Consider the following 13,138-nt stretch of genomic DNA (forward strand, 5'->3'; position numbering starts at 1 on the left):
GTCCTGCCCCTCGGACTCAGAACCGCCTTCTTGACCTGCAATCATCTTCGCGACCTCTCCGCCCCCACCCCCTCTTCGACCTATCATCCTCACCTTAACCTCCTTCCACCTATCGCATTCTCAACGCCCCTCCCCCAAGTCCCTCCTCCCTACCTTTTGTCTTAGCCTGCTTGGCACACCTTCCTCATTCCTGAAGAAGGGCTTATGCCCGAAATGTCAATTCTCCTGTTCCTTGGATGCTGCCTGACCTGCTGCGCTTTTCCAGCAACACATTTTCAGCTCTCATCTCCAGCATCTGCAGTCCTCACTTTCTCCTTCTTGGTTCTATACAGGGTTCACAAATTTCTTGTTTTTTTTTCAAGCCAGCCCTCTATAAATAATTACTTTACTTGAGTAGCTTTATTTATAACCTATTACTAGTTTTACTAATTTGTATGTCTAGATCCTTTTGCTGCTATAACCCAATCAAACTCTTTGTAACTAAGCAATATGTGACTGTACCCTGTTGTACCAGAATGCACACTTGAATATATTGAAATTCATCTTTCAATTATGTGCTCATTCTACAGTTCATTAATATTACTTTTATATATAAAACTAAACTGAAGAACTGTGATAATGCTGGAGATCTGAGACAAAAACAAATTGCTGGAGAAACTCAGTATAACTGGCAGCGTTTGTGGAAAGAGCAGAGTTCACATTTGAAATCCAATGATGCTTCAGGTCCTATTTTTCAAGCTGTCCTTCGAAAATTAAACTACTGTGCTTGAGGGTTCTGTTCAAGAGTTTCTCATTTTAATTTCTGCTTTTTGTTTCATTTTATATAATCTAATTTTCTTCAGTACCTACATTTCCAAATTTGGTCTATACATTTGAAATTGTAATTCGGATTCCTGAGCCCAAATTATTGATGTAAAATGTGAAATGGCTGTGGTCGCAGTTTTGATTCTTTTGGAATCACAACCTTCTGGCTGTCAGAGTAAATACCTTTTCAACCTTGATTCTCTTCTGTACCTAGCTTGCTATATATATTGCTGACCTCAGTATAACTTCACTGTGGTCTTTTATCAAAGACTTTTGAAAATCGAAATGTATTAATCCTTTGTTTACCCTTTTTTGTTAAAAGACTTAAGGTAGTTTGAGCATGTCTTTCCCTTTTGAACTCTATGCTGACGACCCCTTTTTAATGTATTTTAAGTTTTGACATACTTTGCTATTTTACGTGAAGATTTTATTATATTTGCTTATACCGTTAAGTTGAGTAATGAAAGATAGAAGCAGGTGCTTCTGCCCAACATGGCTATGCTCCCCAACAAACACCAAACTATACTAATCCCATATACGTACATGCACTTGGTCCATGACCTACTATACTGTGGCATTTTAAGTGCTTGTCCAGATGCTGTTTAACTGCTGAGAGTTAACTGCCTCCACCGTCCTCTCAGGCAGCACATTCCATATTTCTGCCATCTGGATGAAAAAAGTTTCCACAAAGTATCTGAAACTCATTTGCTCCTCACCTTAAACTTCTGCCCTCTAGTCTTTGGTATGTCTGTGGAAAAGATTCTGGAAAATATAGATAGATCTGGAAGGAGTGCACTGTTAGTCTGATCAGTAAGTTTGCAGATGACACACAGATTGGTGGAGTAGCAGAAAGCAAAGGAGACTGTCAAAGAATACAGGAGAATATAGATAGACAGGAGAGTTGGGCGGAGAAGGGGCAGATGGATTTCAATCCAGGCAAATGTGAGGTGATGCATTTTGGAAGTTTAAGTCTGGAGTGAACTATACAGTAAACTGAAGAGCCTTGGGAAAGTTGATGAGCAGAGAGATCTGGGAGTTCAGGTCCATTGTACCCTGAAAGTGGCTGCGCAGGTGGATAGAGTAGTCAAGAAGGCATATGGTATGCTTGCCTTCATCGGACAGGGTATTGAGTACAACAGCTGGCAAGTCATGTTAAAATTGTACAAGACTTTGGTTCAGCCGCATTTAGAATATGGTGTACAGTTCTAGTCACCACATTACCAAAAGGACGTGGAAGCTTTGGAGAGGGTGCAGAGAAGGTTTACGAGGATGTTGCCTGGTATGGAAGGTGCTAGCTATGAAGAGAGGTTGAGTAGGTTAGGATTGTTTTCATTAGAAAAAAGGAGATTGAGGGGGGATCTGATTGAGGTTTACAAAGTCATGAAGGGTATAGACAGGGAAGATAGAGATAAGCTTTTTCCCAGGGTGAAGGATTCAATAATGAGAGGTCACGCGTTCAAGGTGAGAGGTGGAAAGTATAAGGGGGATACACGCGGCAAGTACTTTTTGGTAGGTTCCTGGAACGTGTTGCCAGCAGAGGTAGGAGAGGCAGGCACAGTAGATTCATTTAAGGTGCATCTGGACAGATGCATGAGTAGGTGGGGAGCAGAGAGGGATACAGATGCTTAGGAATTGGGCGATTTAGGTTTAGAGTGGATTTGGATTGGCTCAGGCATGGTGGGCCGAAGGGCCTGTTCCTGGGCTGTAAAGTTTCTTTGTTCTTTGTTCTCATGATCTACACTGTTGTTATCTCTCATAATTTTGTATACCTCAATGAGATTTCTCCTCTGCTCCAAGGAAAACAAACCTCGCCTATCCATTCTGTCCTCATAACTGAGACTTTCCATCCCCGGCAACGTCCTGGCGAATCTCCTCTGCACCCTCCAGTACAATCGCATCCTTCCAATAGTGTGGTGACCAGAACTGCACACTATATTCCATCTGTGGCCTGACAAATGTTACAACTTTCTAAAACAAACAAGACCACTTTGCTGCTATAGTCTATGGCCTGGCTAATGAAGGCAACATACTGTTTGCCACCTTCATCACTGTTTGCATGTGCTGACAGCTTCAAGGATTTGTGGATTTGTACACTGAGGTCCCGACAGGAGAAAGTAGACTACAGGTGCTGGAGATCAGAGTCGAATGTGTGGTGCTAGAAAAGCACAGAAGGTCAGGCAGCATCCAAGAAGCGGGAGAATCAATGTTTTGGGCACAAGCCCTTCGGGAATTCCTGATGTACAACAGGGTCCGAGCACTAATCCCTGTGGTATACTGCTGGTCACAGATTTCCAATTGCAACTACAACATTGATTCTCCCGCTCCCGTTCCTTGGACCTGCTGTGCTTTCCCAGCACCACACCCTTGATACAGTACACCCTACAGACCTACCAATCGTTGTGTATAATCTTTCCTTATTAGACCTTCCAAATTGTATCACTTTTGTTGTGGGTATCACTGGCCAGGTTAGTATTTATTACCTATCCCTGATTGCATAGACTGAAGTCACATCAAGTCCATTGCGCTCTCTCAGGAGTCATGTATAGGTCAGATGGAGTAAGGATGACAGTTTCCTTTCATATCTTAGATTAGTGAATCCGATTTAATATTTTTCTGTGAATTGACAATGGTTTTATAGTCATCTTTAGACTCCTAATTCCAGATATTTCATTTAAATTCCACCTGCTGCCATGGCAAGATTCAAATCCAGGTCCCTGACACATTACCAGGGTTTCTGGATTAATAGTCTCGTGATAATACCACGCGGCCATTGACTCCCCAAATATGATTTATCCCCAAATACCGTTTTTAGAATTAAATTCCATGTGCCATTGCTCTGCCCAGTTTACCAGCTGATGAATATCAGACTGCAGCCTGAGACCATCCCCCTCACTATCAACAGCACCACCAATTTTGTATAATCTGCAAAGTTAACAATTATACCTTCCACATTCACATTCAGGTTGTTAATGTACAACAGGGTCCTAGCACTAATCCCTGTGGTATACTGCTGGTCACAGATTTCCAATTGCAACTACAACACTTCACAATCACTCTTTGCCTCCTGTTTGGAGAGGGTTTAAACTACTGTGCAGGGGAATGGGAGCCAGGGAAATAGGACAGTCAATGGAGAAATTGAGGGAGAGGTCGAAACCAAGGCAAACAAGTCTACATAGAACATTACAGCACAGTACAGGCCCTTCGGTCCTCGATGTTGCGCTGCCCTGTCATACTAATCTGAAGCCCATCCCACCTACACTATTCCATGTATGTCCATTTGCCTGTCCAATGACGACTTAAATGCACTTAAACTTGGTGAATCTACTACCGTTGCAGGCAAAGCATTACATACCCTTACTACTTTCTCTGAGTAAAGAATGTTATGATATTTGAAGTGCTCGTCCAAATATTTTGAAAGGTTGTAATGTTCTCAGCCTCCATTTTCTTTCCACGCAGTGCATTCCAGTTTCTCACTGAGTGAAAAAGCTTTTTTTCCCAAAACCCCTCCGAATCTCCTGCCTCTTACCTAAGAACAAGAGCAGGCAGGGAAACTCAGAGCAGGGGAGGTGCCCTCTGAAATACATGTGTTTCAATGTGCCAAGTATGATAGGCAAGGTAGATGAACTTAGCTTTGGTTAGTACTTGGAACTATGCCATTATTGTGATTTACGGAGACAGGATTGGCAGCTGAATGCGTTGGAATTTAGATGGTTTAGGTGTGATAGAAGGAGATGTAAAGGGGTGGGGGAGTTGCTTCATTGGTAAAGGAGTATCTCTCAGCTGCACTGAGGGAGGATGGATCAGAGGACTCGTGCAGTGAGGCAGAACTCAGGAATGGGAAGGGTGAAATCGCAATGCTGGGGTCTATTACAGGCCTTCCAACTGCCACAGGGAGATAGAAGTGAGGATATGCAGACAGATTTTGGGAAGATGTAATAATAGCAGTGTTGTTTTGGTGGGTGATTTTAATTTCCCCTATTTTGACAGGGACTCACTTCACGCTAGGGGCTTGGATAGGGCACAATTTGTAAGGGCCATTCAGGAAGGTTTCTTGACACAGTGTGTAATCAGTCTAACCAGGGAAGGGATTAACCTGCATCTGGTTTTGGGAAATGAACCCGGCCTGGTGAGGGAAGTTTCCGTGGGGGAGCATTTTGGGAGTAGTGACCATAATACGGTGAGTTTTAAGATACTCATGGATAAGGATAACAGCCGTCATCAGATGAAGGTGTTAAATTGGGCTTGTTTTCACTGGAACACAGGAGGTTGAGGGGCAACCTGATAGAAGTTTATAAGATTGAGAGAAAGCCTCATAATTTCCACCCACCCTATCCATGCCATTCACAATGTGGAGGGGTCAGTTACTAGGGGACACAGGTTCAAGGTGTGGGAGGTGGGCAAGTTTGAGAGATGTGTGAGGCAAGATTTTCATACAAAGGATGGTGAACACACTGCTAAAGGAGGTGGTGGACGCAGACACAATAGCAGTATTCAAGAACCACCTGGACGAAGACGTGAACAAGAAGGAATTAGAAGGATAAGGATCCTGCAAACGAGGATCATTTTAGTATGGAAGGGCAAAATGTGTCAGTGCAGGCTTGGAGGGCAGAAGAGTCTGTTCCTGTGCTGTACTGTACTGTTCTTTGTTCTTTATAAATAAGACAGTGTTGGATCCAGTTTGCCAATTTGCCTTGAATCCTGTGTCTCTTACCTTTTGGTCCAGCCTTCCATGACAGACCTTGTCAAAATCTTTAATGAAATCCATGTAAACCAGATCAAGTGTACTACCCTCATAAATCTATTTCGTCAGATTTTTAAAAACTCAATTGAATTAGCCTGACAGGATATCCCTGTATCACATCCACGCTGACTATCCATAATCAATCCCTGCCTTTCCGAATGTTGATTAATCCTATCCTTCAGACGTTTTTTGCAATAATTTCCTTATCACTGACATCAGATTAACCAGTCTATAATTACCTAGCCCATCCCTGCTGCCTTTCTCGAACAAAAGAACCACGTTAGCTATCCTTCAAACATCTGGCACTTAACCTGTGGCTAGCTACTTATTAAATATCTCTGTCAGGGCCTCCGCAATCTCCTCCCATTGCAATCTGGGATATGTCTCATCAGGCCCTGGAGAGTCAAGCACCTTTTACTAAAACATGTAACACTTTTTCCTTAGTAATCTTAACATGTTGTAGAACCTCACCTTCTCAACTGAAATCCCAAGCTACAATGTCTTTCTCTTGCGAATACAGTTGAGAAATATTCATTTAAGCCCTCCCCCATATCCACTGGCCCCACACACAGATTGTCTTTTTGGTCTCTGACATTGTCTCATCCTTTCCTCCTTGCTCCTAATATACTTATAAAATGTCTTTGGGTTTTCCTTGATGCCAGTGCCAACCTGGACATGTTCTGTTGTCTTAATTATATATTTCAAAAGGGTGTATGGTGTGCACAGATTATGCTTTATGGGTATTTTCAGTGTTTTGTGGTGTTGAAGTACAAAATGTAAAAAGCTGCTTAAATTTTTAAGATAAATTTTGTGCCATAAATATTTTAAAATATATAATCGACTAGAGTCATAGAAATGTACAGCACGGAATCAGATCCCTTGGTCCAACTCATCCATGCCGACCAAGTATCCCAACCCAATCTAGTCCCACCTGCCAGCACCCAGCCCATATCCCTCCAAACCCTTCCTATTCATATACCCACCTAGATGCCTTTTTAAATGTTGCAATGTACCAGCCTCCTCCACTTTCTCTGGCAGCTCATTCCATACACGTACCACCCTCTGTGTGAAAATGTTTCCCCTTAGGTCTCTTTTATATCTTTCCCCTCCCACCTTAAACCTATACCCTCTAGTTCTGGACTCCCCCACCCCAGGGAAAAGACTTTGTCTATTTATCCTATCCATGTCCCTCATGACCTTTTATAGAGGTTTACAAAATCACCCCTCAGCCTCCAACACTCCAGGGAAAACAGCCCCAGCCTGTTCAGCCTCTCCCTACAGCTCAAATCTGCCAACCCTGGCAACATCCTTGTAAATCTTTTCTGAACCCTTTCAAGTTTCACAACATTGCAATTTTGGTATCCCTCCTATATAAACAACCAGTATTCCAACAGTGGCCTAACCAATGTTTTGTACAACCGCAACATGGCTTCCCAACTCCTGTATTCAATACTCTGATCAATAAAAGGAAAGCATACTAAACTCCGCCTTCATTATCCTATCTACTTGCGACTCCACTTTCAAGGAGCTATGAACCTGCACTCCAAGGTCTCTTTGTTCAGCAACACTCCCTAGGACCTTACCATTAAGTGTATAAGTCCTGCTAAGATTTGCTTTCCCAAAATACAGCCCCTTGCATTTATCTGAATTAAACTGCATCTGCCACTTCTCAGCCCATTGGCCCATCTGGTCCAGATCCTGTTGTAATCTGAGGTAACCCTCTTCACTGTCCACTACACCTCCAATTTTGGTGTCATCTGCAAACTTAATAATTGTACCTCTTATGCTCGCATCCAAATCATTTATGTAAATGACAAAAAGTAGAGGGCCCAGCACCGATCCTTGTGGCACTCCACTGGTCACAGGCCTCCAACCTGAAAAACAACCCTCCACCACCACCCTCTGTCTTCTACCTTTGATCCAGTTCTGTATCCAAATGGCTAGTTCTCCCTGTATTCCATGAGATTTAACCTTCCTAAACAGTCTCCCATGGTGAACCTTGTCGAATGCCTGATTGAATCATCTAAACTATATGGACCTCAATGTATTACTGAAATAGAAACATTAAAAGAAAGGAACTAGATGAATTAGTCACATGCCTTACCTTGTGTGCAGATGGGCTGCTTTCAAACTGCATTTCTTATGACTATTTACAGACCTTACTTACAGAAATGATGGACAGATGCAAGAAACTTGGAAACAAGTAAGTGATATAAAAGTATTTACACTGCCACATCATGAAAATATGTAAAATACTTCTGCACACTCCAGTGTATGCCTCCTGATATGTGTTTTGGTCTTCTGTCCCACAATTTCTAATAGTGCTTTGCTGTTGAATTCGGTAATGTCCGCATTTAAACCGGAATTCATTGCAGCAAGATCTATGGATTTCATTGGAATGATAAAGGACTGTGAGGAGTCTGGTTTTCCCAAGGTAGGCCAATCTGCAACATCAAAAAGTGGTGATTTATGATGTGCGTTTGTATTCCAGATCCCACATTGCAACCATTAAACATAGGCCTGTCTATCTGTTCCATGGCACCATGGGAGCTGTGGCAACAAGGTTTCTCCAATTATTTTTGCATTCCTTGAGCAATATCATTAAAGCAGATTAAATTGTTAGTAATTTCGTTGATTGTCAAGCTGTCTCTACCAGTTAATCACTTTGAAAATTTTCTGTTTGCAGCAGCTTGAAATGTTTCTCAGACATGTGATGCAATGATGCCTTAAGTGTAACTTGACTTGTTTATATGTAATAATAATCCATGGTGGGTTTGGGACATTAATCTCAATTTAAGAGAACCATGATCCCATTTTGGATAGATAGTTAATCCTAAATGGTTGCCTCACTAAAACACCACTGATCACATTATCATTAGTGGAATCTTGCTATGTCTTGCTAAATCTTCCCTCCTACATTAGTGATCACTCTTCAGAGGGATTTCATCAGTTGTGAAGTGCTTTAGGACTTGAGATTTTGAGAAGCATTGTATAATTGCATCTATCTTTCATGCACTTTTATCGTCTTTTAGTTTTGTGTTGTGCTTGAACATCATTGTGCTTTAATGCAGTTTACTGTGATTCTGATCTATTTACGCTGCAGCATCTTCTTTTCCAATCCTTGGGGTTGAACTTGGCTTTGGCTGATCCACCTGAGAATGACAAACTGCAAATTCTTAATGAAGCTTGGAAGGTTATTACCAAACTTAAGAATCCACAGGTTAGTCGATCATTATATTTACTTTTTTAGGTAAGAAAACCCATATCTGACTGAACTCTTAACTGAATCTTATGAACATTAATAATACATAAACTCTCTTGACAAGTATTTTCAAAGAACTTATCAGAATTAATTTGAATTGGTGTCAATATACAATATGTTTGTATATAGGTAGCATGCATTTCTTTTTGTAGGACGTGGTAGGTGAATTGTAATGCTTTTAAGAATTGCTTTTATTCATTCTGCAGCTTGAATCAAAAAAACTTGCAAACATAGAACAATACAGCGCAGAACAGGCCCTTTTGCCCTCTGTTGCACCGACCTGTGAACTAATCTAAGCCCATCCCCCACACTGTCCCATCATCATACACATGCTTATCCAAGGATTGTTTAAATCTCCCTAATAGACAATAGGTGCAGGAGTAGGCCATTCTGCCCTTCGAGCAAGCACCACCATTCATTATGATCATGGCTGATCATCCTCAATCAGTATCCTGTTCCTGCTTCATCCCCATAACCCATGATTCCACTATCCTTAAGAGCTCTATCTAACTATTTCTTGAAAGTATCCAGAGACTGGGCCTCCACAGCCTTCTGGGGCAGAGCATTCCACACACCCACCACTCTTTGGGTGAAGATGTTTCTCCTCAACTCTGTTCGAAGTGGCCTACCCCTTATTTATAAACTGTGTCCTCTGGTTCGGGACTCACCCATCAGCGGAAACATGCTTCCTGCCTCCAGAGTGTCCAATCCTTTAATAATTTTATACGTCTCAATCAGATCCCCTCTCAGCCTTCTAAACTCAAGGGTATACAAGCCTAGTCGCTCCAATCTTTCAACATAAGATAGTCCTGCCATTCCAGGAATTGACCTTGTGAACCTACGCTGCACTCCCTCAATAGCCAGAATGTCCTTCCTCAAATTTGGAGACCAGAACTGCGCACAATATTCCAGGTGTGCTCTCACCAGGGCAATGTACAGCTGCAGAAGGACCTCTTTGCTTCTAGACTCAATTCCTCTTGTTATGAAGGCCAGCATGCTATTAGCTTTCTTCACTGCCTGCTGTACCTGCATGCTTGCTTTCATTGACTGATGTACAAGAACAGAGCTGAAAATGTGTTGCTGGAAAAGCGCAGCAGGTCAGGCAGCATCCAAGGAGCAGGAGAATTGACGTTTCGCGCATAAGCCCTTCTTCAGGAACACCCAGATCTCGTTGTACTGCCCCTTTACCTAAATTGATCCCATTGAGGTAGTAATCTGCCTTCCTGTTCTTGTCACCAAAGTGGATAACCATACATTTATCCACATTAAACTGCATCTGCCATGCATCTGTCCACTCACCCTGCCACCAGCTTTGTGTCATCAGCAAATTTGCCATTACTTTTAATACCTTTTTCTATATCATTAACGTATATTGTAAAAAGTTGCGGTCCCAGTACTGATCCCTGCAGCACACCACTGGTCACCGCCTGCCATTCCGAAAGGGAGCCATTTATCACTACTCTTTGTTTCCTGTCAGCCAACCAATTTTCATGTCAGTATTTTACCCCTAATACCATGTGCCCTAATTCTGCTCACGAGCCCTCCTATGTGGGACTTTTTCAAAGGCTTTCTGAAAGTCCAGGTATTATACATCCATCAGATCTCCCTTGTCCATCTTCCGAGTTACATCCTCAAACAATTCCAGAAGATTAGTCAAGCATGATTTCCCCTTCATAAGTCCATGCTGACTCTGACCTATCCTGTTACTACTATCCAGATGTGTCATAATTTCGTCTTTTATAATTAACTCCAGCATTTTTCCCACCACTGAGGTAAGACTAACTGGTCTATAATTCGCTGTCTTCTCTCTCCCTCCTTTCTTAAAAAGTGGGACAACATTAGCCCAGTCTCTGGATTCATTTTAAGAAAGAGTTGAATAGAGCTCTCAAGGATTGTGGAATCAAGGGTTATGGAGATAAGGCAGGAACAGGATACTGATTGTGGATGATCAGCCATGATCATATTGAATGGTGGTGCAGGCTCGAAGGGCAGAATGGCCTACTCCTGCACCTATTGTCTAGAGCTACCTCCTTCAGCACCCTGGGATGCAGGCCATCAGGTCCCAGGAACTTACCAGCCTTCAGACCTAACAGTCTCTTCAACACCATTTCCTGCCTAATATAAATTCCCTTCAGTTCAGGTCCTTCAGCCACTGTTACATCTGGGAGATGGCTTGTGTCTTCCCCAGTGAAGACAGATCGCAAATACCATTTCAACTCTTCTGCCATTTCTTTGTTCCCCGTAATAAATTCACCCGTTTCTGTCCTCAAGGGCCCAATTTTAGTCTTAACCATTTCTTTTTTCTTTTCACATTCCTAAAAAAGCTGTTACTATCCTCCTTTATATTTTTGGCCAGTTTACTTTCGTACCCTATTTTTTTCTTTGCGTATTCCCTTTTTAGTTATCCTCTTGTTCGTGAGAAGCAACGCATTCCATGCTCTCTCAACTCTCTGTGTAAAGAACCCGCCTCTGACATCCCCTCTATACTTTCCTCCAACCAGCTTAAAACTGTGACCCCTCGTGTTAGTTATTTCTGCCCTGGGAAATAGTCTCTGACTATCGACTCTATCTATGCGTCTTATTATCTTGTACACCTCAATTAGGTCCCCTCTCCTCCTCCTCCTCTTCTCCAATGAAAAAAGTCTGAGCTCTCCTCTTAAGATAAGCCCTCTAGTCCGGGCAGCATCCTGGTAAACCACCTCTGAACCCTCTCCAAAGCATCCACATCTTTCTTATAATAGGGTGACCAGAACTGGACGCAGTATTCCAAGTGCAGTTGAACCAAAGTTTTACAGAGCTGCAACAAGATCTCACTACTCTTAAACTCATTCCCCTTGTTAATGAAAGCCAAAACACCATATACTTTCTTAACAACCCTGTCCACTTGGGTGGCCATTTTAAGGGATCTATGTACCTGCACCCCAAGATCCCTCTGTTCCTCCACACTGCCAAGAATCCTATCCTTAATCCTGTACTCCGCTTTCAAATTCGACCTTCCAAAATGCATCACTTGCATTTATCCAGGTTGAACTCCATCTGCCACCTCTCAGCCCATCTCTGCATCCTGTCAATGTCCCGCTGCAGCCTACAACAGCCTTCTACACTGTTAACGACACTTCCAACCTTTGTGTCATCTGCAAACTTGCTGACCCATTCTTCAATCCCCTCATCCAAATCATTAATAAAAATTACAAACAATAAAGGCCCAAGGACAGAGCCCTGTGGAACACCACTCACCACAGACTTCCAGGCAGAATATTTTCCTTCTAGTACCACTCACTGTCTTCTGTTGGCCAGCCGATTCTGCATCCAGACAGCTATGTTCCCCTGAATCCCATTCCTCCTGACCTTCTGAACAAGCCTACCATGGGGAACCTTATCAAATGCCTTGCTGAAGTCCATATACACCACATCCACAGCTCGACCCTCATCAACTTTTCTAGTCACATTCTCAAAGAACTCGATAAGGTTTGTGAGGCATGGCCTGCCCCTCACAAAGCCGTGTTGACTGCATTTAATTAAGCCATGCTCTTCCAAATGGTCATAAATCCTATCCCTCAGAATCCTTTCTAACACCTCGCAGACGACAGACGTGAGACTTACTGGTCTGTAATTGCCGGGGATTTCCCTATTTCCTTTCTTGAAGAGAGAAATTACATTTGCCTCTCTCCAGTCCTCGGGTACGACTCCAGTGGAGAGCGAGGATGAAAAGATCTTCACAAGTGGCAAAGCAATTACATTTCTAGTTTCCCAAAGGAGTCGAGGACAAATCTGGTCCGGCCCTGGTGACTTGTCAACCTTAATGTTTGACAAAATTTTCACCCATATCAGCTTCCTCTATCTATTCATTCCAGCATGCACAACTGCTCTTCAAAGGTTTCATTCACTACAAAGTTTGTCTCTTTTGTAAAGACCGAAGCAAAAAACTCATTTAGGGCTTCCCCTACCTCCTCAGACACCACACACAAGTTCCCTATGCTATCCCTGATCGGCCCTACTCTTTCTTTGACCATTCTCTTATTCCTCACATAAGTGTAAAATGCCTTTGTGTTCTCCCTAATCCGTTCTGCCAAGCCTTTCTCGTGCCCCCTCCTGGCTCTCCTCAGACCATTTTTAAGCTCCTTCCTCGCCTGCCTGTAATCCTGTAGAGCTGAACTTGACCCTAGCTTCCTTCACCTTACGTAAGCTACTTTTTTCCTTTTGACGAGAAGCTCCACCGCTCTCGTCATCCAAGGTTCCTTTATCTTACCACTTCTTGCCTGTCTCAGAAGGACATATTTATTCATCACTTGCAACAACTGTTCCTTAAACAGTCTCCACATGTTTATAGT

The 13,138-nt window shown here is 42.7% G+C and overlaps 1 protein-coding gene across 1 annotated transcript in view; it reads left to right on the forward strand.

Moving 5' to 3' along the window:
* Positions 1-13,138, forward strand: part of vps35l (VPS35 endosomal protein sorting factor like) — a 149,181-nt gene that overhangs the window by 54,979 nt on the left and 81,064 nt on the right. Inside the window, exons 15-17 of the mRNA XM_072560213.1 lie at positions 7,702-7,748; positions 7,868-7,979; positions 8,649-8,765. Of these exons, the coding sequence (XP_072416314.1) occupies positions 7,702-7,748; positions 7,868-7,979; positions 8,649-8,765 (276 nt within the window). The remainder of the gene's footprint in view (positions 1-7,701; positions 7,749-7,867; positions 7,980-8,648; positions 8,766-13,138) is intronic.

The sequence above is a fragment of the Chiloscyllium punctatum genome, chromosome 40, assembly GCF_047496795.1.
Source record: "Chiloscyllium punctatum isolate Juve2018m chromosome 40, sChiPun1.3, whole genome shotgun sequence".
Classification (NCBI taxonomy): domain Eukaryota; kingdom Metazoa; phylum Chordata; class Chondrichthyes; order Orectolobiformes; family Hemiscylliidae; genus Chiloscyllium; species Chiloscyllium punctatum.